The 26,415-nt window shown below is 41.4% G+C and overlaps 1 protein-coding gene across 1 annotated transcript in view; it reads left to right on the top strand.

Moving 5' to 3' along the window:
- UNC5D (unc-5 netrin receptor D) overlaps positions 1 to 26,415 on the top strand; it is a 259,865-nt gene that overhangs the window by 176,766 nt on the left and 56,684 nt on the right. Inside the window, exons 5-7 of the mRNA XM_042473959.1 lie at positions 16,575 to 16,755; positions 20,925 to 21,092; positions 23,212 to 23,376. Coding sequence (XP_042329893.1) covers positions 16,575 to 16,755; positions 20,925 to 21,092; positions 23,212 to 23,376 — 514 coding nt within the window. The remainder of the gene's footprint in view (positions 1 to 16,574; positions 16,756 to 20,924; positions 21,093 to 23,211; positions 23,377 to 26,415) is intronic.

The following is a 26,415-nucleotide window of genomic DNA, read 5'->3' as shown; positions in this document are numbered from 1 at the left end:
GCAGTGACTACTTTCTCAATAACAAACAGCAGTTTCTGCTGACGTGTGAGATATAGTGGGAAGGATTCACTGAAGTTTGATTCTTCAGACATGCAGGAAACAACAAGCTCCCTTGGGATATAATTAGGCTATGTCCAGAGCAAACAGTGTTCCTGTGTAAGAAACACATTTCAGATAAAGCAGCAGTGGACAACTCCATGTGGGAACAGGGCCCAGTTTCCCATGATGTCTGCACTGCACCACAACAAGCACATTGCTGTAGATCCTTTCAAAATGGTGACAGGATTTGATGTCATATAACTATTTTGAGAGGGACTACAAGGAGAGAGAACCAGCATGTTGTAGTGGTTTGAGTGTGGGGTTATGACTCTGGAGACAAGAATTCAAATCTCTGCTCAACTATGGACACCCAATCGATGACCTTTCAGTCTCAGATGAAGGCAATGGCAAACCCACTCTGAACAAATTCTGCCAAGAAAGCCCAGTGATAGGGTTGCCTTAGGGTCCCCTTAAGTCTGAAATGACTTCAAGGCACAAAACAACATTGATTTTATAAAGGTCACTTTCTTCTCTTCTTTCTCCCACCGCTCATTTCATAATTCATTTATGATATCTTATGTTGGATACCTTGTGTTGCAACTAAGAAGGTCTAGAAGGGCATGTGGCATCATGGCGTGAAGGGAGTGGAGCCACAGCATCCAACGTACGGATGTTTTGCCATGGCTCCGCTCATAGGCCGGCACAAAGTGCCAGTCTGTATTGCCCCTAGGACATTGAGCAATGAGTTCAAACTACAGGAAAAGAGATTCCACCTAAACATTAGGAAGAACTTCCTGACAGTAAGAACTGTTTGACAGTGGAACAAACTCCCTTGGAGAGTGATGGAGTCTCCTTTGGAGGCTTTTAAACAGGCTGGATAACCATCTGTTGGGAGTGCTTTGACTGTGTATTCCTGCCTGGCAGGGGTTTGGACTGGATGGCCTCTTTCAGGCCTATGATTTTAACAACAAATTGGTGTCAAAGGGATGAAATGCAAATTATGTGCTCAAATTATTCAAACTGTGTTAGCATAATTAATTATTTCTGTGTCTTTGCAATTTTTTGCAAAAAAGAAGCAAAGGATCAAGAATGTTAATAGCTGAGGGCAGTTAGAATGACTATAAAAAAGGACAGGGAGGAAAAGTCCTTGCCATTCCTTCTTGTACTCAGAAAAGTGATGCTTAGCTTGCAGGTCATAATGTGATTTCTGGATGTCCATACATGATAGCTAGTACCCAATAACCTTGGTTTCCAGGACAGGGGACCTCAGATAATGATTCTGCTAATAATGTTTAAGGCCATTGGAGCCATGATTTATGCCACTTCCTTATCCATCCACTATTGCAATGATTGTAACTCATCTCCCAAACGGTTTTGCCAGGCATCCCCTGCATTGGCCACTGGAAGTCTATTCTTCCAGCAATTGGAACATGGATGAATGCAAATATATGCAATCTATGCTGTAAATATCTATTGCATTTGGTCAGTGAAATGAGACATTACGTATTTTGTTTAATTCACTTTTAGATGAGAACTTACCAAATTCACAGATTTCTTTATTTTAAAAGACCAGCGATTTTAAAAACTGGAGTAAGTGAGACAGCAATATTGTCATATTTATCATATTCTCAGCATGAGTGAACAAACTGTGGATGGAATCTTACATGACCTGTTATGTTACATAAGTAACAATATAGCTAGCAATGTAGCAGAGGCTCTAGAAAAAACCCAATTACAGGATTGCAAAGATACGTAACAGGACACCGGTCACTTTGCTGACTCAGTTACATGATTATGTAACAACAGCCTTTTATTGGATATGGATTCTGTTCAACTTTGCTGTTCTTAGCTGCCCTCCAGTCAACATCAGCTCATGAAAACATCTCCAAGAACCTGTCTTCAACCTTTTGACTCAGGGCCGGCAGGATCAGGTCTGTGTCCTCCCTGATTGTGTCTAATAATCTGGAATGTGGTCTTCCTCTCATTCTGCCACCCTCCACCTTTCTTAGAATCGTTATCTTTTCTAATGATTCATTATTCTTCAAATTGTGGTTGAAAGTACAACAGCTTCAAGTTAGTCATCTTGAGCCCAGAACAGACGGGCCTTTGCAGCGCCCTCGCCACGTGCGAGGGTTGCCTGATGGGTGGAGCGCCCACACACCCAGCAACCTTCACATGTGACGAGGGCGCCGCAGCTGCAGTGCGCCCACCAGACAGGGTGCGTAATGGTGATGTCATACCTGTGCTGCTTCCAGATGGAGTGGTGCAGCTGCAATGTCACCATGCCGGCTCTGGTACCTTGCGGCGTCGCAGCGTTGCTGCAAAAAGGAGCCGCTTTGGGGCACTCCTTTTTTGCTCCACACCAGCACCATGCAATTTGGTTGTTGCGGTGCTCCTGCAGAGCAAAGAGAGGCACTGGGGAGGCACCTCTTTTTGGCACTCTGTACTGCACTTAGGTTTCCAGAGAGAGCTCAGGCTTGATGTGTTCTAGAACCCAGTTGTTTGTCTTCTTCTCTGTTCACAGTATTCTCACTACTCTTCTCCAGCACCATGTTAATGGGTTGATTTTCTTCCTATTGGCTCTGTCCCCCATCCCTCCCCCTCCCCCCCGTCCAGCTCTCTCATATAGTGATGAGGAATACAATGGCTTGAATGAGCCTCACTTTAGTGTTCAGAATTATACCTTTCTATTTCATGAATTTGCCCAGTTCTTTCAAAGCTGCCCTTCTCAACTCTAGTCTTCTGGTTTTGTGACTGCAGTCTCCATTCTGATCCTTGTTTGTGCCAAGGTATGGAAACTCTTTGACGATTTCAGGTTTATCATAATTCTGATTCTCACAGACGCAAGTCCACTTCGAACGATATAATGGCCCAACAGGATTTTAGCCATCATTTTTAGCTTCAGATGGCTTATGTAAGAGCGCTTGTGCCACCTTTTAATTGTCCATTTTGTGTTTTCCCCCCCTGTCTTTATTGCTCAGTGTATCTTGAAAATGTGCACATCTTTAAAAGACAGATTGATGTAGCCTACCATCTCACCCATTATATGTCTCTACATCTGGTGTGGGAAAGCAAAGCAAGGGCAAATTGGCAAACACCTTTAGTTTGGAGACACTATAACAGGTTCCCCTCCCACCAAGCTGCTTCAGCTTGTTTCTATGGTCAACACATTTGTCATCCAATGGTCCAGTTGCATTCCTTTTTACTGCATGCCGTCTGTTAGAATCTAAAATAAAAGAAGGGGGAAGGGGTCTGCTTGTGTTCGGTAGACGCAATATGCCTAGCCCTGACTTTTTAACAGTCTGGGGAAAATACCATAAAACACAAGCTCAAACTGCAACAGTTTTACTATTAAAGAACTTGGTTTATTTGTTCTGACATAAATCCATGCCTATTTAAATTATGGAGGGGCTGTTGGGAGAGGGAAAATGCTTGGATACTCAGTTTCTCAACAAACCTGGTGTTTAGGTGCATTTAGTATGCGTCTTGTTGCACTGCTTAAATGGAACACATTTGTTAGCCAATAACTCTGCTTCTTAGTTGCTGCTATAGTGTGTGTGTGTGTGTGTGTGTGTGTGTGTGTGTGTTTAAGTGCAAGTGTATGGGGGAAGAAAAACATCTTAATGCTTATTTCATTAAGATCTTTTTTTGCATTACCTTTTGTGAAAACACCATGATACTGAAATATCTTGATATTGCAGTGTTTACAAAATATTGTTGATTTGTACCTGGTATTATAACAGTCACTCTGAGAGTCACACATTGTTTTCATGTCACTATTCAAATATACGCAAACATGGGCTGCAATCGTGTGTGGCTCAGCATAATGTAGTAGTTCTCCATGTGAGCCTAAAGTAGGTTGAGCCAAATACCACCCCCAACTTACTATGCAGCCTGTGAAGACCCAGCCCAGGGTCATTCTCTGCCTCAGGGGGACTAGGCAAGATTGGAGAAACATCTGGCTATATTGCTGGGGTGCTCCAGAGATCACAGTGCTACTGTAATTGTTATGGATTGCCCTGGACCTGACTTAGAGGGACAGTCAGAGGACTCAGACTCTGAAGATATGGAGGAGGCTGAAACAGGGGCAGATCTAGGGCTGCCTGGATCAGCAGTCCCAGGTCAGGGTCAGGAAGCTGCTGAGCGAGAAACAGACTCTATGGACTCTGGGCTGAAGGTACTAGGACCTGTGGAGTGAAGACAAGTCAAGGAGTCTTTGAGGCATTCTTCCAGGCTAGAAGCCAAGAGGAGAACTAATAATAATAATAATAATAATAATAATAATAATAAGTTTCAGCTGAGAGAAACAGAGGCCTTTTAAAAAACTTCCAGCTGCAGAGCTTCTTTCCAACCGACAATCAGTCTTGCAGCCTTGTTGTTCCTGTGTTCCTTGCTCTTGGATTCATAACTCTGGTTATCTGATCCCTGGACTTGCCTTGTGACTATGCTCTTGTCTCTGCTCTTTGCTGTGACTGACTGGTATTGTGTGACCTTCAGACTGGACTCTGGACTATTCCTTATATATTCCTCTGCTGTGCTGCTCTCAGTAGAGGTAAGCAGGACAGTAATCACCTTACAGCCATCTACAAGGAGATACCTAGAAGGCTCTCCAATTCTACTCACTTCCCATGAGACACAGAATGGTGGGGAAGTGAGGAAGCCAGGGCCTGTACAGAAGGTCCAAGTGGGACCTTTGGACTCTCCAAAGGAAGAGAAGGAATACCTACCTCTGCAACACTCCCCAAAAAGAACTTATGCACACAAAAAGGAAAATTGTGTGCATATACCACTATGCACATTTATGTTAACAATCATCCCCAGACCTGCCAAACACACACACACACACACACACTGTATCTGTGTATACATATATAACTCCCCCTCTCCTGTTTACTGAATTGATGACTTACCCATTTGATCATCTTCAGGGATGAATGGGCATTTGAAACTCGATTTGCCACGTTCAAATCTAATATTGAGTGAATGCAAACGAGTCATGCCAAGTCAAATATATAGAAATGTGTCCATTTTTCAAATGTGAGCAAGCACGCAGCTGTACAAGTGACTGTCTTAAATCTAATGATGTAGTAAACTGATCATCATATTCACTCATTCTCTTCAGTGAGTCATTTTAATGATGATAACATGAAAGGATACAGTTAAATAAGTTTTCTGAAATTATGTCTGTGATTATTCTCTGTAAGAAATATATGTGATTCCCAACCCTGGCTTAGAGTTTCATGTTAAAAGAGACATCAAAGAATCCAGTGAAGTTAGTCAAGAGAATATATTTGGTTGAAGTGTATAAAACACTAACAAGATTTGTGGATGTGTGTTCCAAAGCCGTACCTAAACCATTTCTGTTTAACCTGCTCTTTGAAGCATTGGAGGGGAAGTGGGATGAACCCTGATAGTTACATTTAGAAGAGCAATCAAAGAAAAGCAGTTACGTTTCCATCGCTTTGATAGTTACCGTTTTCTAGTACAATGCAAAGAGTGAGCTCCCATCAGTGGCAGCTGGTGGCTTCCATGTCAATGAGATAGTGAATCCTCTCCGTTTCAGTCTGAATTTTAAAAGATCTATTCAAAGTGCTGAACACAGTCTCCAAAATATCTTTGATGGCTCCTTTAGAGCAAAGGGAAAAGGCTAGTTCTGTGAATAATCTCCCAAGGAGATGCAAAGACCCTGTATGAGCCATGCTTTGTCTGCTTAGGTTCTATTTTCATCTCCTATTTAACAGAAGAGTGTGCTTTGCAAAAAGGGTATATATTTATTTGTTGCATTTTTATCCAGATCTCCTTGAAAGAACTCAGAGTAGTCTTCCCCACATTGACCCATCCCTCTTTTATCCTGCCAATGACATTGGCGGGTTACAAACCGCCAAAAAATATGTATGGAATACGTATTAGGGTTAGGAAGGGGTGGTGCTTCCGCACCCCCCCAACCCTAGTACGTATTCCATACGTACAACATGGTGGTGCCCCTTCCACATGGGGGCCGCCAAGTTTACGTATCGGATGCTGTGTGTCTGCACGTGTCACGGCGTCTGACGCCGCGAATCCGCCCCGGCGCCTCGCGACATCATAGAGGCGCCGTTTAAAGAAGCTCCATTTTGGAGCTTCTTTTTTGCTCCGCAAGGGAGCCGTGCAGTGTGGCTGCGGCGGCTCCCGCACGGAGCAAATGGCGGCGGCAGACCACCTCAAAGCGGCAGTCTATAACCCGCCATTGTGAGTTGAATTGAAATAGAGAGATGGGGGACTCATCCAAGATCAACCAATAAACATCCCTTGGCATCTTGTTAGCAAATTACAATGTCATAAATTTGCCTTAAAACATCACAACTCACTTTTTAAGCCATTGTGTAAGTCGCAAGTCTTATGTAGTTCTTTAGTGCACAGTATTATCCAATATATGTTTACAATACCATCCCTGGTGGCTCTTCCTTTTCTGAACTCAGCTTTGATGCCTAACATTTCATGTTCCATATATATGATAAAAAAACCTTTATTCAAAACCTTGAGCATCACTTTCCTTGCATGGGAGGACAATGCAGCAATCGCAGGTATTCCCTTTCTTGGGAACTGGAATATTTATTGAGCATTTCTTATATGTGGATCACTGTTTGATTTTCCGTATTTGTTGGCAGATTTTGTTCCAATTTGGATAGCTTCCATCCCTATAGCTTGAAACAGCTCTACTGGAATGCCATCTGTTCCTGATGATTTATTCCCCCCATGTTTTTTGAGAGTTACTTCTACATCACTTTCTAAAACTGGATCATCGCCAAAGGTTTCTTCCTTAAAGGCATTCTGTCATCTAATTTATGTAGTTCCTCAATATACTGCGTTCATCATTTATTTTATTTTATCCTGACCATATAATAGATTCCATTGCTAGCTGTATAATGTCCCAACTCTTTGTTTGAATTTTCCTTTAATTTCTTGGATTGTGTCGAAAAATCTTCTTGTTCTACCTTTTGTGTTGTCTTCTGTTTCTTTGCACTCACTGCTATAATAGTCCTCTTTATCCCTATGTACAAGTCATTGAGGATTCTCAGCCTAAATTTGTTACCTTTTAATTTTGCTTCTCACCTGTGCTTAACTGTTTGAAAACTTTCATCAGTCATCCAATGACACCATCAGTATGTTATAAATAATGGCACATAATATTTGTTTACTGCAAAGCACTCACATTGTCTGTCTCAAGGTCCCATGTGAATGTACCTATGTTCACATGTCCATGTGTGTGCCCACACACAAACACACATGCAGAGTTTGCCAATTGTTACACAACAGCCCACCCTGCCTTCTTATGTTTAACCTGAAAACTTCAGGGAATGGAAAGCTGCTGACTTGCTAATCCCACATGGCAGATGTTGTTGGACTGCAGTGCATATTACTGTTCTCTAGGGGTCTGATGGGAGTTGTAATCCAAGAATATATGGAAGTACATGGGCACCTAGTGTAACCCAGGTTTACAACTAGGCTTAAATCATGTTGAAGTGAAATAAATGCATATAATTTCCCTTTTCTTCCACCTCCATTCCTTTTCTGTTCCTCTGTTTTCCCCCTTCAGTTACACTAGGATTAACAATATAATGGCTTGGACAATTCTGAATTTAGTGCCCAGATGTGTATCTTTACCCTTTAGGATCTTACCTATTTCTTTCATTATTGCCCTTTCCAGTTACAGTTTTCTTCTTATTTCTTGATTGCACTCTCTACTCTGATCAGTGTTTGATCCAAGCTATGGGAACTCTTAACTATTTTGATTTCCTCATTATCTAGACTGGATTTATGTAAATCCTCCATGGTCATTATTATTTTCTTGTTGTTATTGTTTCCTTTATGTTCAGCAGCAAGCTTACCTTTGCATTTTCTTTCTTGACCTTCTCTAGTAATTGTTCCTCACAGAAAAGACAATAATGCTAGGAAAGGTAGAGGGCAGTAGAAAGAGAGGTAGAGCGAACACCAGATGGATAGTCAAGGAAACTATGGCCCTGAGCCTGCAGGGCCCCAGCAGAGCAGTTGAGGACAGAGGAGCTTCATGATATCTCTATCTCATTTATGGGCTCGCCATGAGTCGAAGTTGACTCAAAGACAGCAGGCAACAACAACAACTATGATCTATCCCTACTCACAGCTCTTCTTAATTCCTTAGCTGGGATCCTGGTTGTAGTGCATTCATCTCCAAATCCCTATGCTGCTGGATTGTCGAAAACTCATGGGGACAACCTTTTAATGAACAAATTATTAGGGAAGAATTTCAGAAAGAGAGGAAAATGTCCTTACAACAACTGCTGATTGTGTAAATTTATGCTATTTCAAAAGCCAATCTCTTTCACAGTCTTTCAGCCGAAGTACTACAAAGCATGCAAAACCCTGCAACGTGTGTGTAAGTCTCGCAAAATCATACCAGGTCTGCAGAATCTGTAAAGATGCATACTGTAGTGTGAGTGTGTTTTTAACAGTATACTGTGTCGGTCTGAGGAGTGAGGTTTGCTTCAAGAAACACACAAATAATGGATTCATAAAAACACTATAGTCAGCTAGGAAGATCACCAGTCGAACATCATAAAATCTTTGTGGCTGTGTTTCCTTGATGATCTCCCCTGCCTGCCTCCCTTTGATATTACTGTGTTTTATGTTGCAAAGCAATGCTGGTATTTAGCTTCCCCACATGCAGATATTTTCAAAAAGGAAGCCCATTAAAGCATCTCTCTCCTGCTGAGCAACCTGTAGGGTTGTTTTGGTCCTATTTATAAGAGATGTTTATAAGGCTGATCTCTGCAATGAATACAAAGTTGCAGGCACTGTAAGAGTTACAGTAATGGTCTTTTTTGTACTTTTAATTTGATGTGTTTTTCATAAAAGCCAAAAGAGAATAAAAAAAGAAGATAAGGTTTTTTTGAATATCTCAGCAGAAAGTGGAGATCCTAAGGACTGAGTGAGTCAGGAGGCTATTGTTGCAGCATAAAGATGAGCAGCCATTTTCAATGACTTAAAAAGAGAGTAAGTTGACTCATTCATACTCCTCTTATCAAACAGTGATGTGTAAAAACACCAATCACGGATGAAGTATCTATCCTAGTTTCAAAAGCAGTAGCTCTCTATGTATGTGGCTCACATATTCAATTGAAACTCTCTTTTGAGTTGACTGTTTAGAGCTACCAGGGTGAGAACTAAGAACCAAAGTATCTGGCACCAATTCCTTGTCCCCCACTCTGCCAAGAATGGTTAGCAAGTACCATAATTCAGCTGGGCTGAGGCTTACACCAGTGCTATACCAGAAGTGTCTGAAATATATCCACTCATCATAACTGTCCCTATGCTCATACACTCAAGGAACCTCTAAATATTCAAGCAGCTGTGTACTGAATATCAGCAAATAAGTTGGTAATTTATGCCTACACTAGGAACAGGTATCTTTAAAATCAAATGGTCTTGTGAAATTTTACTGTTGCGTGCCTTCAAGTCATTTCCAACTTCTGGCATATCTAAGGTGAACCAATCAAATGGTTTTCTTGGCACTTTTCTTTGGGGTGGGGTGTCATTGCTGTCATTTGAGGCTCAGAGAGTGTGACTTGCCCAAGGTCACCCAGTGGTTTTAAATGGTCAAGCTAGGATTCAAATCCTAGTCTCAAGAATCATAGGCGGGTTACAGACTGCCATATAGTACGTGCTCTGTGCGTACTAGGGTTAGGAAGGGGCGTGCTAGGGTTAGGAAGGGTCGCCCCTTCCTAACCGCCCCTGTTCTTAACGCGCGCAGAGCGCGTACTAAATGGCAGCGGCCATCCACATGGGCACTGCCATTTTTACGTCTTGGACGCACAGCGTCCAGACGTGTTGCGGCGAAAGTGACACTGCAAGCGCACGCCTTGCGCTTTGCGGCGCCACTTCCGGGTTGCGAAAAGGAGCGCCATTTCGGCACTCCTTTTTCGCTGCGGCCGGAAGCCTCGCGGTCTGGCCGCTGGGGCTTCCCACCGCAGCTAATGGCGGCGGCGGGAGACCGGCCACTTGAGGGCGGTCTGTAACCCGCCATAGTTTAATGATCGATCCCATGCTGGGTCTAGTGGGTTATAATTGCCCATTTGAAACCAAGTCATACCCTGCACTACAACAGAGATTCCACCTAAATATTATGGGGAACTTCCTGACAATAAGAGCTGTTTGACAGTGGAACATACTCCCTCAGGATGTAGTGGAGTCTCCTTCTTTGGAGGTCTTTAAACAGAGGCTGGATGGCCATCTGTCAGGAATGCTTTGATTGTGAGTTCCTCCTTGGCAACGTGTTGGACTGGATGGCCCTTGTGGTCTCTTCCAACTCTATGATTCTATGAACAACACATGGAAAGTCAAGATTAGAAAAGGCTCCCTTTTAGGCAAATGACATCTGTTTCCTCACTCAAAATGATGTTGTTGTAGCAGATGCTGCAATTGGGTCGCAGTGTGATGTACAGTCACACTCACATAGCAGTACAGATGAAATAATCACTGTGCCTGAATATATTGTAATCAGTTTTAATTATGTATTGTTGCTGCATAAGTGTACACTGAAGTGTTGTTTTTATTTCTTAAGTTTAGAAATGCATCTTTAAAATCAGCAATTTGTAGTGTTAGAAATTGGTGCAGATGTTGACCTTTTTCTGTCTTTTAACTAACAAAACATTTTTTTTCCTGTATCAGAAAACTAACTCATTCTCTTTTCAAAGGGAGGGAATCCAATTCTCTTATCTATATGTGCATCCTGGATATTGGCCAAACAAGAAGGTCAGACTTCTCTAAAGGTCAAAATAGCTTAATTTAATATCTTGGATACTAAGTATGTCTGTGTGTATGTGTGTGTGTGTTATTGTGACCTATAAAAATTAAATAAGCCCAGAATTTCTCAGGTGTTCACTTTTCTTGTTTATCTGTGAATGTCTTTGTTTGCTTATACTGCTCCCTAGTGAACAACTATTTTGAATGTAGCTTTGGGATAACATGGGTAGAGTGAGTCCAGATGCAGTATGTGATTCTTTGGGGTTCACCTGCCTCCCCAAGATCACTAGAACCTGAATGTTTAAATGGACATGTGTGCAGAAGAATCAAGGCAAAGGGGATCTGTGTCAGCCTGTGGCTTTATTGGGAGGGAGTGGAAGTAAGGATGTCTTTAGCTACCAGCTGAAGGAGACACTGGTGTATGGAGGCACTGACAACACCAAGCATGACTCTGCTTCAGTGATGGCTTGGAACTTCTGGGAGGAGAAGGTCCAGGAGCAGTAATGAGGGAGATGATAAGGGTGGCCAGCATGGGGATGCAAGCTAGGAAGGCTGACGTGAAGGTGGATGTGAAGGCAAGGTGGACAGTGGAACAAACTCCCTTGGAGTGTGGTGGAGTCTCCTTCTTTAGAGGTCTTCAAACAGAGGCTGGATGGCCATCTGCTTTGATTTAGATTTCCTGCATGAAGGGGGTTGGACGGGATGGCCCTAGTGGTCTCTTCCAGTGCTATGATTCTGTGGATGTGAAAGGCCTGGAGGTGACTGAAGAACCAGAAGAGCCCTGGTCTGGGTAAGAGCAGTGGAGTAGTCATGATAAGCACTCTGTTAGTTGATCAGTTCAGAGTTGCAGAGGTAGAGGAAGAGGAGAAGTAAAGAAGTTTATGGGGAAGACTGTGCTCTATTTTAACTTTTGTATGCTTTTAATGATTTTATACTTGGCATACACTATTGTTTTAATATGATTCTAATTGTGTTTACAAATTCATAGTTCAGGTTTTAGCTGACTGTTTTTGTGACCCACTTTGGGTCCCCTTCCAGGAGAAAGGTAGAAGATAAATGAAACAAACATACAAACACTCTGACCACTATACAACCTTAGCTCTCGATTTTGGGCTGCAGTAGCCATGGTTCCTTACCTTTGACCATGCTGTGTGGAACTTTGGTTTGTTGCATATTGCAAAATATTTGGAGAGCCAAAGGTTTCTCTAAGTGTAACAGATTTGAGATCTCCATTTTCCAAATGTATGCAAAAATTGGTTCTTCTCCACCAACGTTATTTGAGAATCACTGCAACGATGGATAGCCTTGTTCCTTTAAAGCAAAGGAGAACGCTCATCTTCCTTGCCTCTACCTTAAGTGATTTCATTTGGATAATGTTGTAAGCTGCTCTTTCCAAATGGGGCATAATTAGTACAAATTTATGATTATGATAATTTATTTGCTGCCGTGCTATATGTGGAAGTGGACTTAATCCAAGACTGTCCCTGAATTGCTTCCATAGCTCATTTTGTGCTTTGGCAATGCTTGACAGGAGCATTTCAATTCTGAGCATGCTTAATATCGAGAGAGGGAGGGAGTGATAAATTTAGAGTGTGCTTTAGACCATTATTCTGACATTTTTTATTTCACGATCGAGGCATTAAAAAATTTTCACATCCCAATCCAGTGCCGGGGATGACTAAATATTCAACCCATTATGAGCAAGTGTACAATAGATACCTCTGATAAAGCAAAAGGAGTTCAATATAAATTAATCTCTAATCTTCTTTCTTTCCTACCTGGTTTTTGTTTCTTTAAAGTGCAGCACCTGTTTCAATTCAGATATGGGAATTCAGCACACTCTCATACCTCTTCTCATTCTTTTCCCCCCCATTTGTGTCCCCTGCAGAGACCTTCTAGAGTTTTGTTCTTTTTTCCCCCCAAGGAAAACTCAAACTGCTGGGAAGAATAAAGTAAAATGAAGAAAACAGTAGTGTCTCATTCTTGAAAGAAACATCTTTAAAGTCCTAATGCTTTGGAAGCACTCAACAGCTGTAGAGGAAACACAGTATGAGATTCAAACCAAGCCAAATATTTCTAGGAGTTGACTAGAATTAAAACAGCATCTGAAGCAATTCCTAATAACCAAGTGAAAGATTTTTCATGTACTCTGCTCTCCCTTACAAATAATCATCCAGCTCCACTAAATTGTAGCATTTTTGTCTTAATGTTCCTTCTGCTTAATGTTTTCCCGTTGCTCAGATCATCATTCTTTTTAAGTACTGCTCATTAACATAAACATTTTTCTTTCACCTAATCTCACCAAATTTCAGCCTCGGCAAAACAATAGATCTCTTCCACCTTGAGGACCGTGAATGTCTTAAAGTAAAGCAGGAATAGAGTTTACCTATATGGTATGCCTCTTCTTTTCCTGTCTTTTGTTCTTTGTCTTTGTGAAATGACTGTTTCAGTGCTGCAACATTTTTGCCCTTGGAGGACGTTGCGGTTGCATTGGCGGCTATTGTTAGAGTTTCAGAATCCATACTAAAGTAATATATATGTTAGGTTCCCTCCAAGGTCATTGAAAAAGGTGCAAGATTCTGATCTTTTTAGGTCTGTTTATGTGGCAAAAAGAAATATAACTGGCACTGTTGCTGGAATAAAGTCTACATAGTCAGCCCTTTCACACTGTACAATTACCAAGCTATAATGCCATTTTAACTGACATGCCAACATCCTAAGGAATCTTGGCACAAGAACTGGGTGTCAATTCCAAATATACCCTCCACCCAAAAAAAACAACAACTTCAAATCCCATAGGAACTGCAGCTTCCATAAGATGTTGGCATGACAGTTTAAGTGGGATTAATAGCAATTCAATTGCATGGGATGACAAGACTCCCACATGCCAACCACCACCTATTTTGGGGGTGTAAAATGCAGCTGGCAAATGCCTTTCCATCCTTAAGTGAAACATATTTTGCTTAGTAGATGGTAAACAGAAGTTGAGATAAACAAGACAGCTTTTGTGTTAGCAAGTCTGGAGCTAATTCAGAAAGTCAGTAGAAGCCAAATTGGGTAGCTTAATTTAGCAGTTGGAGAATGAAGTCCCAGCTTCGGGTTATGTAAAAAGTTTTTTTCCTCTAGCGTAGGATCTTGCTAATGTAGTACTAATTTAATATTCTCAAAGTCTCTCTCTCTCTCTTTTTCTCTCTCTGACTCTCGCTCTCATATACACACCACATGTATACAAAGAGAGAGAGAGAGAAGATTGTTAGGATCAAAAAGCATTTAGAACATTTCCTAATCAAAAGTGATCTACTCAGGGCTCCAACTATCATAATGTAGAAGCCAGGTGAGCCTCTCTGTGGAGGACATTCTACAGATGAGGTACAACTACCCTAAAGATTCTCTTTCTTAGCCATCCACACAAAACTCATCTCAGTTTGCAAGAGCACTTGGAGAATGTTGTTATAATCTGGGAACAGATATGAAGGAGAATAAGCTCTATCCCCAAATCATTTGGAGCTCTGAAATGTAAAGCAGGCACTTTGGATTTTGTTCAAAGCCTCCATTTTTTCCTGTCTGTTTTTCCTATTTTCCCAAGCAGAATCCATAGTTCGTAGTAGCACCCAGCAGAGATTACCAAAATCATCATCGTCGTTGTCATTATCATCATCCCCACCACCATCACCTCTCATGTCTTCCATAGAGAGCAAAATGAAGTGTGTGAGGGAGGAATATTGGAGGAAAACAAGGACAATATGAGTTATGATGCTTTGATCAGTGTTACTGCCTAGACTACTACAAGCTGAATCCATAGTTCATAATATTCCTCCATGCCACACCCAATGTGCTTGTTGGTCTAATGGATTTATGCATAAATACAATGCAATCAATTATTTCGAGATAGCATATATGACATAACCCAAATGTTACAGCCCAATGCAGGGTTTCTTGATTTCTTCTCCCATCCCTCCCCACTTTTTTGCTCCTTCTATTTGCAGCTAACCAACTTGATGGATCGTGCAGGGAAAGGGGGGGGGGAGAGAAGAAACCCGCTGTTTGGCATGGATTCTAATTGGCTGTGATGGTTTGTGGCTGCAGATTTGTTTATAAACTAGAAAATCTACAAATTGCCCACCATCTGCACAGAACAGTGTGCTAATGAATGCCTGTAGTCCGCAGATCCATAAGCTGATTACCTAGACAGGACAAGACCTTCTTCCACTGGTTCCCGGCTGAAGTTATCTCTCTGAGCTGGAGATGGGGAAATAAATTGTGACTTAACTGCCACTTGCTAATGCCTATAGATCTGGAAGGCCTGCCTCTAAGAGCAGATTCTACATTTTTGAATGTTTTGATGGAGACTGCTGATTCTGCCTTTAATTTGCCTGCTCTGCAGTGCCAATTAGCTTGGTACTGTTTAATGTAAGCTGGTTTCTGCCAGCTTTCCACAGCAAATGATATCTTACAAAGAGCGCCTGGGGATTTGGATGTGTACAAGATCCACAGCTTCTCACTCCTGATAAAGAAGTGTGGCATCTTTGGAGTTTCAGGGTACTTTTGTGCATCAGGTTGAGAGGATGCTGCAGAGGTGGGGCTGGGGAGTTGATTTGCTGAGTTGATTTGTATTCTGCCTTGCTTCCAGAACTGGGATCTAAGGCAGCTTACATTTAAATAGTTTCAATAAAACACAGTACATTATAAAAACTGATATGCAATTAAACAAATTAAAACCCAATTGAAATAGTTTAAAGGTTCCATCATTGCTGTTGTTGTTAAAAATTAAAGACATTGGTTAAAATGCTTGTCAGTAGCAAACAGAATCATCCAAGCCATGGTATTCCCAATCGCCATGTGTGGATGTGAAAGCTGGACTGTGACGAAAGCAGACAGAAAGAGGATCAACTCGTTTGAGATGTGATGCTGGAGAAGAGTACTGAGAATACCATGGATGGCCAAAAAGACAAACAAATGGGTCCTAGAATAGATCAAGCCTGAATTCTCCCTGGAAACTAAGATGAAAAAATTCAGGTTGTGGTACTTGGACCACATTATGAGAAGGCATGACTCACGGGGAGGCATGACTCATTGGAAGTCATGAGAAGGCATGACTCATTCGAAAAGACAATAATGCTGGGAAAGGTAGAAGGTAGTAGAAAGAGAGGAAGATTGCCCACCAAATGGATGGACTCAATCAGAGACGTCATACGCCTGAATGTACAGGACCTGAGAAGAATAGTGGAGAACAGCGGGTCTTGAAGATGTCTCACTCACAGGGTCACCATAAGTTGAGGTCGACTTGAGGGCAGTTAAGAACAACAGCAGAGACAAAAGGAGAGTGTGATGCCACACAACAGGTACATGGATTGTGAGAAACATGAATCAGAGGATGTTATGAATAGTAAAACAAGAAATAGAACATATAAACATTGCAATACTTGGGGTGAGTGAGCTAAGGGGAATAAGAATGAGACATTGTACGTCAGATAAGTACACAGTTTTTGCTCAGGAAATTAAAGTCTAAGAAGATCTGAAGCTCTGCGGCACAAAGTGTCCTTTATCCCAATTCATGCTTGTATTTTATATGTATTTTAAATGTTTCATTGTATTATGCTAAGACCATTGGTCAAATGCAAAAAAACTTGACTTGATTTATCCCAGTTCTATTGGCAACCAAACACATTGTGTGATTAATAATCTATCCTTAGTTCTGGAAAAGTAGTGTGTAAGTGCTCCAAGTCATTGAATTAATCCTCCCTTCCTGCTTGTCCTGTTTATATTGTCCTCAGGTGGAATGGTTGAAGAATGAAGAACTCATTGATGCTGAGGAGGATGAGAACATTGACACCCGAGCAGATCACAACCTGATCATCCGCCAAGCCCGACTTTCCGATTCTGGGAACTACACATGTATGGCCACCAACATAGTTGCCAGGAGAAGAAGCCTGTCAGCCACAATTGTGGTCTATGGTAAGTGGATGCGAACTTTGTGCCCTGCAATAAGTTGTTTTGTTTTGATAATCAGGGATTTTGTTCATTTCATTTAGTATGTAAGAATTTGTAATAGAGATTTGAATTGGAGGGGGCCCCTTTAATGGTCTTTGAACAGTAAAGCAGGCAAACCTGCCCCTGACCCCTTTCCTTATCTCTGACATCAGTTTTGTGTTTGTTTGTAGAATTTAAAAGTATACAACCTTTGATCAGAATGGGGTGCCAGTAGATTGTACAAAATATCACTTGCATATAGGCAGTCTTCTGAAACCACCTGAAGCCAGGGCTTTGACTCCTCAGTAATATAGAGAAAGCATACAAGCTTTACACCTGAAGGTTCTATATATTGATTATACTGTTGAATTGATGAATTTCAAGTGTGGTAATAGTGCAATGATTCAGTGTATGTATCGGGAATTCCATAAATAAGGATATCATTCAGTTGTTGCAGTTATCAAGACAGTCATGGAAAGAGCTATGTTCTAGGGATTTATTCTCTTTTTAGATAGTGTGAGGGATTACTGGAAGTCTGGAGGCCTGTTTTATTCCCTCCATCCAGAAAAAAAACTATTGGCTGCACCAGCCTTTCTGATGAAACCCAAAGTAGCTGTAAATCTATTCTGGTTTCAGCTATGACCCTCACATACATTAAATAAGGGGATATAAGGGGGCATGTGATACGTTTTAAAGGTAAATAGAATCATAGAATCATAGAGTTGGAAGAGACCACTAGGGCCATCCAGTCCAACCCCATTCTGCCATGCAGGAAATCACAATCAAAGCATCCCTGACAGATGGCCATCCAGCCTCTGCTTGAAGACCTCCAAGGAAGGAGACTCCACTACACTCCGGGGGAGTTTGTTCCACTGTCAGACAGCCCTTAACAATGGTCAATGCTTTTCTGGCACACTGCACACAGTATAATTGTAGCTAACCTCCCAGTGTTATGGCCAGTTCATCACATTTTTATTTGGATTTATTTGGATTTATTTGGATTTATTTATTTATTTATTTATTTATTATTTTTGGCTCTCATACTACATCCAAAAACTCATTGAAATGGTTGTCTATTCTCCTCAGCTTTAGGAAACATTACCTTGTCTTCCAATGACTATTGTTAAAACTGAACTTGTTATTGCTGCACCCACAAAGTTTTGCATTCTTATGGACATTCTCACACAGAGACTGTTATATAGGTCTGTGCCTGGTCTTTCCACACCAATAAATGCATCTGAGCAAGTAGGCTTAAATCTATGAAAGCCCATGCTCCCAACTTTTATGTATCACATCTCAAAGGTGCTGCAAGACCCCTTTGCATATAACGGATACAGTTACACTAAAAATGCAGTGATGTTATCTCTACCGCTATCATTTTCCTTGACTTTTTGCCCCTTAGGTTATAATAGTAATGTAAAGAAGCCATTACAAATAAATCATTATCTGTAACTAATTACTTGCCGACTTTGTCTTTGGGGCCTTGACACAAGTTTTTTGCCTGTTGGATCTGGGGTCTAGCTAGAAGCAAAAGGCTCCTTGGCATATATCTTGAATAAGGTTTTTTCCCCTTTTCCCAGACAAATAAATGACTTGTCTGTGGCAAATGAATAATTGAGAGATCCTCCTTCACCGTTCTAAAAATATCACTCCGATTAAGATATTACAATATACATTTTAATTAGTGAATAGAATAAACCAGTTAACAGCAAGAGCACTAATTAGCTGTGAAAACCTGTTGATTGACGGTGCTAACATGCCTCCTTGATAACTTAACACCCATTACACCAAACAGCCATTACAAAATGACATGCTTCACCACAAGTTATTAAAACGTAGCTAGGCAACCATGGTGCAAACAGGCAATCCGAAATAGCTAACCCATCCCAAGGGTCAATAACGGAGAGAAATAAAATGTGTGTTGGGTTGTGCAAAAACAAACCCTGGGCTATGCTACCAATGCTTAATGCTTAATGCTTCTATTATTGCTACCAAACTTCTTATATTACTTTATTTATTTTTTTTATTTTCGCCAGTATGTACGAATAACGGCATCTCTACCCAGACAGTTTCCACAGTACATGCTCAAAGATGAGGGAAGTGGGGGCAGAAATTGATTTTGGAGCAATATATAGCCAAGGGGAAGATCAGATTGTGTGAAAATGAGATCACAGTGACTCAAGAAAAGCTTTATTGAAGAAGTGGCTCTTAGATATATAAGATGTGAGGCACTGCCTAAATCCCACTCAGTGTATTGGTCTGTCAAGCCAGCTCTGATTGGCAGTTGGTCTCCCAGGCCTCAGCAGGAAATCTTTTTAATGAGACTTTACACCATAGTTGCATATAACAGTGTAGCCCCCTTCATGTCTCATTCACATGAAGAGGGGCATCGTAGGGACACAGCTGCGCTGTTAGTACTGGTTGATATATTGAGTTGTTGTTGCTGTTATTGCTTTGTAGCGATGCGTTTGCATGTGTTCCTGAGCTTGTGTGTGTGTGTTTCATTTTATTAGCATTGCTAGATTATCTATTTAAACAAAAGCATTGTAATAAAGATGGCAAAAGATGATATGAGAAAGACTTCACAATCCTATATGTTCTGGAATCAGACCGGTGCTAGGCGTAGCAATATGCCACACCCTGGCCTTGCTATATAGCCTCTGAAGTTCCCTACCCGCACAGCTATTTTTGCCTTATGGGGAGTTGGCAAGATGGGAGAAACAACTGGCTATGTCCCTGTAGCCAGAACCAAAATGATTGTATCAGTACTGGGATCTGTTGAGGTACCCCAGAGGTCTCAGTGGTGCTGTGATCATTTCACATCTCGCCATGGAGACATGGCCAAATACTTCTTCACTGTTGCTCACTCTCCATGAAGCATGGAATAGTTGTATATGTAGGGTGGTATTGGTTCAGAGACTGTATGGTAAATCCAGAGCGACATTGAGCTCTGAGGAAGGGAATAGGAACCTCTGCAATGCCTCCCCATATATTTGGGGGGGGGGGGCATTGCAGAGGTTACTATTCCCTTAGTGCTCTAAGTAACACTGGACTTACCATAAAGTTTCTGTATAAATATTTGGGGCAGGGGGCATTGCAGAGGTTGCTATTCCCTTCCTCAGTGCTCAAAGTCACCCCGAACACTATCTATCTATCTATCTATCTATCTATCTATCTATCTATCTATCTAATATGTGTGTGTGTGTGTCTCACTAACATTGGCCTAAGTATCTCAAACACATCAGATCCCTCTGATCTTCAAGGCTAAGCAGGGTCAGCCTTGGTTCGTAGTTAGTTAAGAGACCTCAAACAAATACCAGGTGCTGTGGTCTATAGTTCAGAGGAAGGGACTGGCAAAACTACATTTAAGTATTCCTTGCCTAAGAAAAACCATATCAAATTCATGAGGTTGTGATAAGTTGATAGGTGACTTCAAGGCACATACATGCCAGCAACAGGATGCCAGCCCATATATGCATGTTCTGTCCTCTAGTTTGTGTGAAATTACACTCCCGCTATTGCTGGTCATTGCCCATGATGGTTGGAACTGGAGGGAGTTGAAGTCACACAGGAGGGACATTCCTCACCCCTGCCTTAAATGTCAGACATTCATGTATGTGTGGTGACTTTACAGCTTGTTGGTAAAATTTAGAGCAGCATTGTCCTTTAACAGCTTTTCAAATATCCTAATCTGACCATCAAGGGAATTTCCTGTCTCTTTTCTTCCTTATTGACCCTCTTCTTCTCATTACTGCGCCGAATGACATTTTATTGATTAAGACAGAAGGATGTTTCGACAACCTCTCATCTTTTTTGTTTTCTAAGGAGTGTGTTTATCCCTTAAGTGGAATATGCTTGCAGAGAATGGATGTGGTTGCCTCCCCTTTTCCTCCCAACAGCTCAGCATCCTCTCTAGCACATCTTGGCATATAAATCTGCTTTGCACGAATATGTCCATTTGTTGACACAAGTCCTTTATGTAATTGCATCTCAACATTATTTATTAAGTGGTATTTACAGCAAAGCTTGAAATTTAAACATGTAGACTGTCTTTTGAAAGAGCTTGAAAACAGAATGATTTGAAGTGAAGGTTTGGTCTTTAAAAATGATAACATGTTATCCATCTTTCTCCTTTTCGAATGTGCTGGTTGCAGTGAACGGAGGGTGGTCTTCATGGACAGAGTGGTCTAACTGCAACGTACGCTGTGGCAAAGGGTGGCAGAAGAGGTCGAGGACCTGTACAAACCCTGCTCCTCTCAACGGAGGTGCTTTCTGTGAGGGAATGTCTGTGCAGAAAATTACCTGCAGTTCCTTGTGTCCTGGTGAGAGAGAAACAGAGATGTAATTGTTGCCTCACTCTGAACTCTTTGCACTATGAAAAGTCACTAGATGATGTTCTTTTCTTCAACTCAAAATACTGGCAGGTTTTCTCCATGAACCTTTGCAATCAAATGGACATCTAGCACCAGGTGCTAGGTGGTCTCTTCATAGTCCAGCCTCATGTCTTGTGGCATGATGGAGATGTGAGCTCCCCAAAATGTTTATGACTATAGTTTATAGACTGTAGTTTGTAGTAGCACCAGAGCTCTCTGACAGAGAAGGCTAAGTGTTTCACAAAACCACAGTCCCCAGAAGTCCATAGTGAACCATGGCAGTTAAAAATGGTGCCAAACTGGATGATTTCTGCAGTGCATATGCAGCCTTTGTATAAGTCTCACATGAGCCTAGTGGCAGGCCAGGTCTCTCCATCCCTCTGTCTTATCTGCATTGAAAATAAAACCATTATAGCCTTCCTCATCCATAGCATGCTCCTTTATTGACAGTAGCTAGAGGCATGCAGGGAAGCTGGCTTTCTTCATCCCACTCTCCTTAAAATTAAAACCCCCTGACGCAAAGAATATCTGTAAAATAATGCCAGCTAGGGGTATGCCGGTTGGACAGATGGGCTATAGCTATGGCTGGAGTCCTGTGGGAAAGGGAGAGAACCTATCTTCTGTCACTTCCTTCATAAGGAGCTTTCAAAACAGAACACCCCACCTGTGAAATACTCCACATCTTTTCATATCCTTCCCCCAAACTAATAAAAAGAGAGGAGGTGATTACTTGGGAGGGGCATTTCAGTTTTGGGTTCATACCACCACTTTAGATTTGCAATAGAAACAGTTGATGAATATACAAGAGTTTACAAAGAGAGCTCCTGGATCAGAGCAAACTTACATCTAGTCTAGCATCTGTCTTCACACAGTGACCAACTACATACATATGAAGCCCATAATAAAGGCAAGATGGTTTGAACCCCTTTCCTGTTTGGCACTCACAAACCAACACCTTCACAACTTCCTTAAAACCTTCAATTTACCACTTTCAGTTCTCTTCAACACAATCCTCAGTCCACAGACTATAACACAATGAAGAGCAGCCATCCAATAGTCTTCTGTGTTCTTCTGAATATATGATGGTTTTCCTTCTCTATTCTGCAAGCCAAGCTGGACTATGCTTGTCTGTAAATTTTAAGATTGCATGCATGTCCTCTTTAGCTTTTTATTATTCATAGTCCTTTGAACACCATGGGTGTCTGTTCATGTCTACAGGCTTTAAATTGGAATTTATTGAATCTGGGATTTCTTCTTTTTTCCCATTTCTTTCTTTTGAACTGCCTCTGTTAATTTGCATAATGTGGACACAAGCAGTATCTAATGGAGTTGGGCAAGAGGTTTAGGCCATAAGACAGAAAGTGTAGTAAGGTAAGGGCTATACAGATGGGCAGCATGTAGCTGTCCCTTTTTGCCCCAGATTGGTGCCACAGTAAATGCATGCACTGACATTGATCTGCTTCCCGGAAGGAGAAAAAAGACGCCCCTTCCATGCTGCTGTGGAGGTGCGGCATCATAGCACATGCTGTCTAGAAGGGTGCATGCCAAAATGGTGCCCAGGCAGCAGCATAAGGGCTTGGAGCATGGGGATGCTTAGCCCTCACCCTGGTCTGTATAGCCCCTTAATTAACAAAAATATTAATCCTTGGGAATTTTGTAATCGGCTAAAGTTCAAAAACAACTGTGGCCTCAAGGTGCCCACATTTGGGTTTGTATATTGGGAGTTAGGAATGGGATTTAAAGTTCATGCTATAAATCATATGCAAAAATATGTATTTGCAGAAGGTTTGAAGGGGTGTATAGATGCACTGGGAGAGAGTTTCTAATCTAAGAAGCAACAATGGAGTCAGAAACTGTTGAATACCTGAATTTTGTATTAATGGAGGAATGAACATTATAGGCCAAGAGAAACAATAAAGGAAACATTGCCATTTTTTTCAGTCTCCAGAATCAATTTGAGCATGGCTAGAAAGAACCAGGAGAGGTGATTTTAATAAGTCACCTGTATTGTTAAAATGTCCAAAACAACTTTCCATCTAAAACATCCAATGCATTTCCTTCTTTTTAGTGGATGGTGCTTGGGAAGCATGGAGTGAATGGTCTGTCTGCAGCCCTGAGTGTGAACACTTGAGGATCCGTGAATGTACTGCTCCACCTCCACGTAATGGTGGGAAATTCTGTGAAGGCCCAAATCAAGAGTCAGAGAACTGCACTGAAGGTCTTTGCATTCAAGGTAAGTAGCTTTGATAGAAAACCCTTGTGTTAAATTATCCAAACATACAATTATCTCGCTAGATAGGTACAATCGAAAAGTAAACAAGTCTGCTCTCTGAAATGAATAGATGGATCTAAGAGGACGTCTACATGGGCCAATTACACCAGTTTTCTCCCACCTTCACTGCAATCTGCCTACATAACATAGGCCCAAAGCTCCAGTTCAAGTGGGGACTTTCTTCATAAAGGAATGCCAACTGTGCAATAAATCCACTTTGTCCCTGGCTAAATCAGATTTTTAAAAATTCACCTTTTGCTATGGATTTTGCAAGAAAATTCAGAGCACTCATTAGTGTCATTGGGTGCTGTTTACCCACATGTCCCACTGTGCCACCTGGTGCCACCACCACTGGCATGAGAGAAATCACAACAAGGTGCCCAGCCATGTGATTGATGCTGAGCATTGCATTTCTGACCACAGCACTGGACTAGAACTGGTGGCACAGCAGTACATAGGAATAAACAGCTGCCCGGCATCGTTGTGGGCTGTAGAGATAACTGGGGGAATCTGGGGAGGCTCTGGGGCTAGAATACTCCATGAGTAGCCCAGAATATTCTGGCCAGTGTAGACAAGCCCTAAGAATCCTGTTAGAGACCAATAAGAGTTGTATGTCATACAATACTTCAATGAGAAGAGTTGTGTGTGCTTGATAGCAGCTTTGAAATTCATTTTGCCGAAGTCCTTTACTTGGAGCTGAAATCCTTTGAAGTGTTTGGAAAGAGTCACATTGGCTAAAAGGGAAGTTTTCTTCCCGTGGTGAATAATTTATCAGGTATTACCTGGGACGTTGTAACATGTATCATCTGCTCTGAAACAAACGATGTTAATGGAAGGACACAAGCTCTCCGCCTGTCCAGATGAGCAGCAAACCATACAAACATCTCTTTTTACTCCTGCATAAAGATTTTTGCAGAATCTGACCTTTGCAAGTGCCTATAATATACTCCTCTGCAAGGTCTATTTCCAGTAGTTAGTCAGGCCAGAGCCAAAAGTTGGTGAGGGTAGAGTAGCTTCTACATATGCTTTCTCATATATATATATTTGTTGTCAAAAACAACATGTAGGAAAACAACATGTAAGAATCCATGAGTTTACATAAATATACTCTACCTCCAAAATATATAATTTTACACAGGAAAAAAAAATACTCATGGAAAAAAGTATTTTCATGCAAATGAACTTTCCGCAGCAAAACCCCAAAGTACAAATAGTGCTTGAAAAGTGTGCAGTAAGCCTTTGTATTCTCATGCAATACAGAGAAAATTGATGAAACTATGCATTCTTGCATGAAGGAGTGAAATAAAAGAACGTTTACATCTTTAGGATATACCTGTTTAAATACAAAATTTAATGTATCTCCTGATGAAATGTACATTTCTAAATGTTTTGTTCTGAAAAATTGTGCATTTCAAATACATTTTGATATATTTAGCATTAATTTCTTCAAGCAAACTTTATCAAAAGTAGCAACCAGAGACTTGTTCATGGGTGTTATAGCTATGTCGAATACTCTTTTACCCCATATTTGAGTCCAGAGGATTTACTGGCCAGGAAATGATTTTCAAATACTTTACAAGCAAAGCTGCACTTACTCGTGAAGAAATAAAAGAATAGCCAGTGAGATTCTTTAATGTGTACACGAATGACTACATTTCTGGAGGTCTGTGCCTGTGAATCTATCATGCTGCTTTCTGCTTGATCATCCTGCTGTGCATGAAATGAACTCTTCACCATAGGCACTTGTTAAGTAAACCTCTGCATTTCTATGTGGATGCCTACACTAAGTACTAGAACATACCATAGAATCATAGAGTTGAAATTGCTTCAGTGGATATCAAGCCTTTGCTGGAAATATGCTCCTAAACATCCCACTTGGCTTCTTTTTAAAACCATCAAATAAAGAAAAGTCTACCACATTTTGAGGTATTCTATTTCATTGTTGCAATAACCTGTATTCCAAGGACATTCTGAATGTTTAATCACAATTCCACTTCTTGTAGCATGACCCTTTGGGGCAACACTCTACTTTAAAAAAAACACAACTCCCACCGTCTATACGACAGCCCACCAGATATTTGAAGATAGCTATCCTATTGTAGGTTAACCTTAGGGCACCATAAATCAGAAATTACTTGTAGGCACACAACAACAACAACAACAACAACAGCAGCAGCAGCAGCACATACACATTGTATGTTAAGGCTCTTTGGTTATATTGTTTATATCTGTTGTAGTACCAGACCCATGTTTTAGAAATAAGATGGTTTTAGTATCAGTATTAGTACAGTGTGCCTGCGTTATAGGCGGGCACGCTTTACGTGGACTTGAGCATATGCGCTCAAGCTGTGGGGAGCATGCGCGGTGCAAGGGGCAATGAATGGGGCACACGCCCCGTGTGCTCCCACGCCACTGCTCATGAGCCCCATTCAAATGAATGGGGCTCCAGCATAGGCAGAATTCACCTTACGCAGGGGGGTCTGGAACGGATCCCCCGCGTAAGGCAAGAGCCCACTGTATTGAGAACCACCATTGTGTAGTGGTTTGAGCATTGGACTACGACTCTGGAGAACAGGGTTTGAAGCCCCACTAGGCAATGGAAATCCACCGAGTGACCTTGGGCAAGTCACACTCTCTCAGCCTCAGAGGATGGCAATGGCAAACCCACTCTGCAAAAATTTGTCGAGAAAACCCCATAGTAGGGCCACCTGAGGGTCACCATAAGTCAGGACTGACTTGAAGGCTACAACTAGTAAGATTTTACATCGGTTGTGTCTGCGGGTATATATTGAGTTTGTGAGAACTGCAAGGTCTGTTGGCTTAATACAAATAAAATTTGTCTTGACTTGGTAACATCAAGAGTCAGCAAAATTGAAGTGCGGGGAGCAAGAAGAAGTGCAGAGGATTAATTGTCACTCTTTGGAGTTCAGGCTGATTGGTGGCCAAGTAAAAGAATTAATGGGTGGCAAAGAGGAACAAAGATTAAAAACTGGGGGCAGC

This window comes from Sceloporus undulatus, chromosome 6 (genome assembly GCF_019175285.1).
Source record: "Sceloporus undulatus isolate JIND9_A2432 ecotype Alabama chromosome 6, SceUnd_v1.1, whole genome shotgun sequence".
In the NCBI taxonomy this organism is placed as follows: Eukaryota; Metazoa; Chordata; class Lepidosauria; order Squamata; family Phrynosomatidae; genus Sceloporus; species Sceloporus undulatus.
This window is presented reverse-complemented; position numbering and strand designations above follow the sequence as displayed.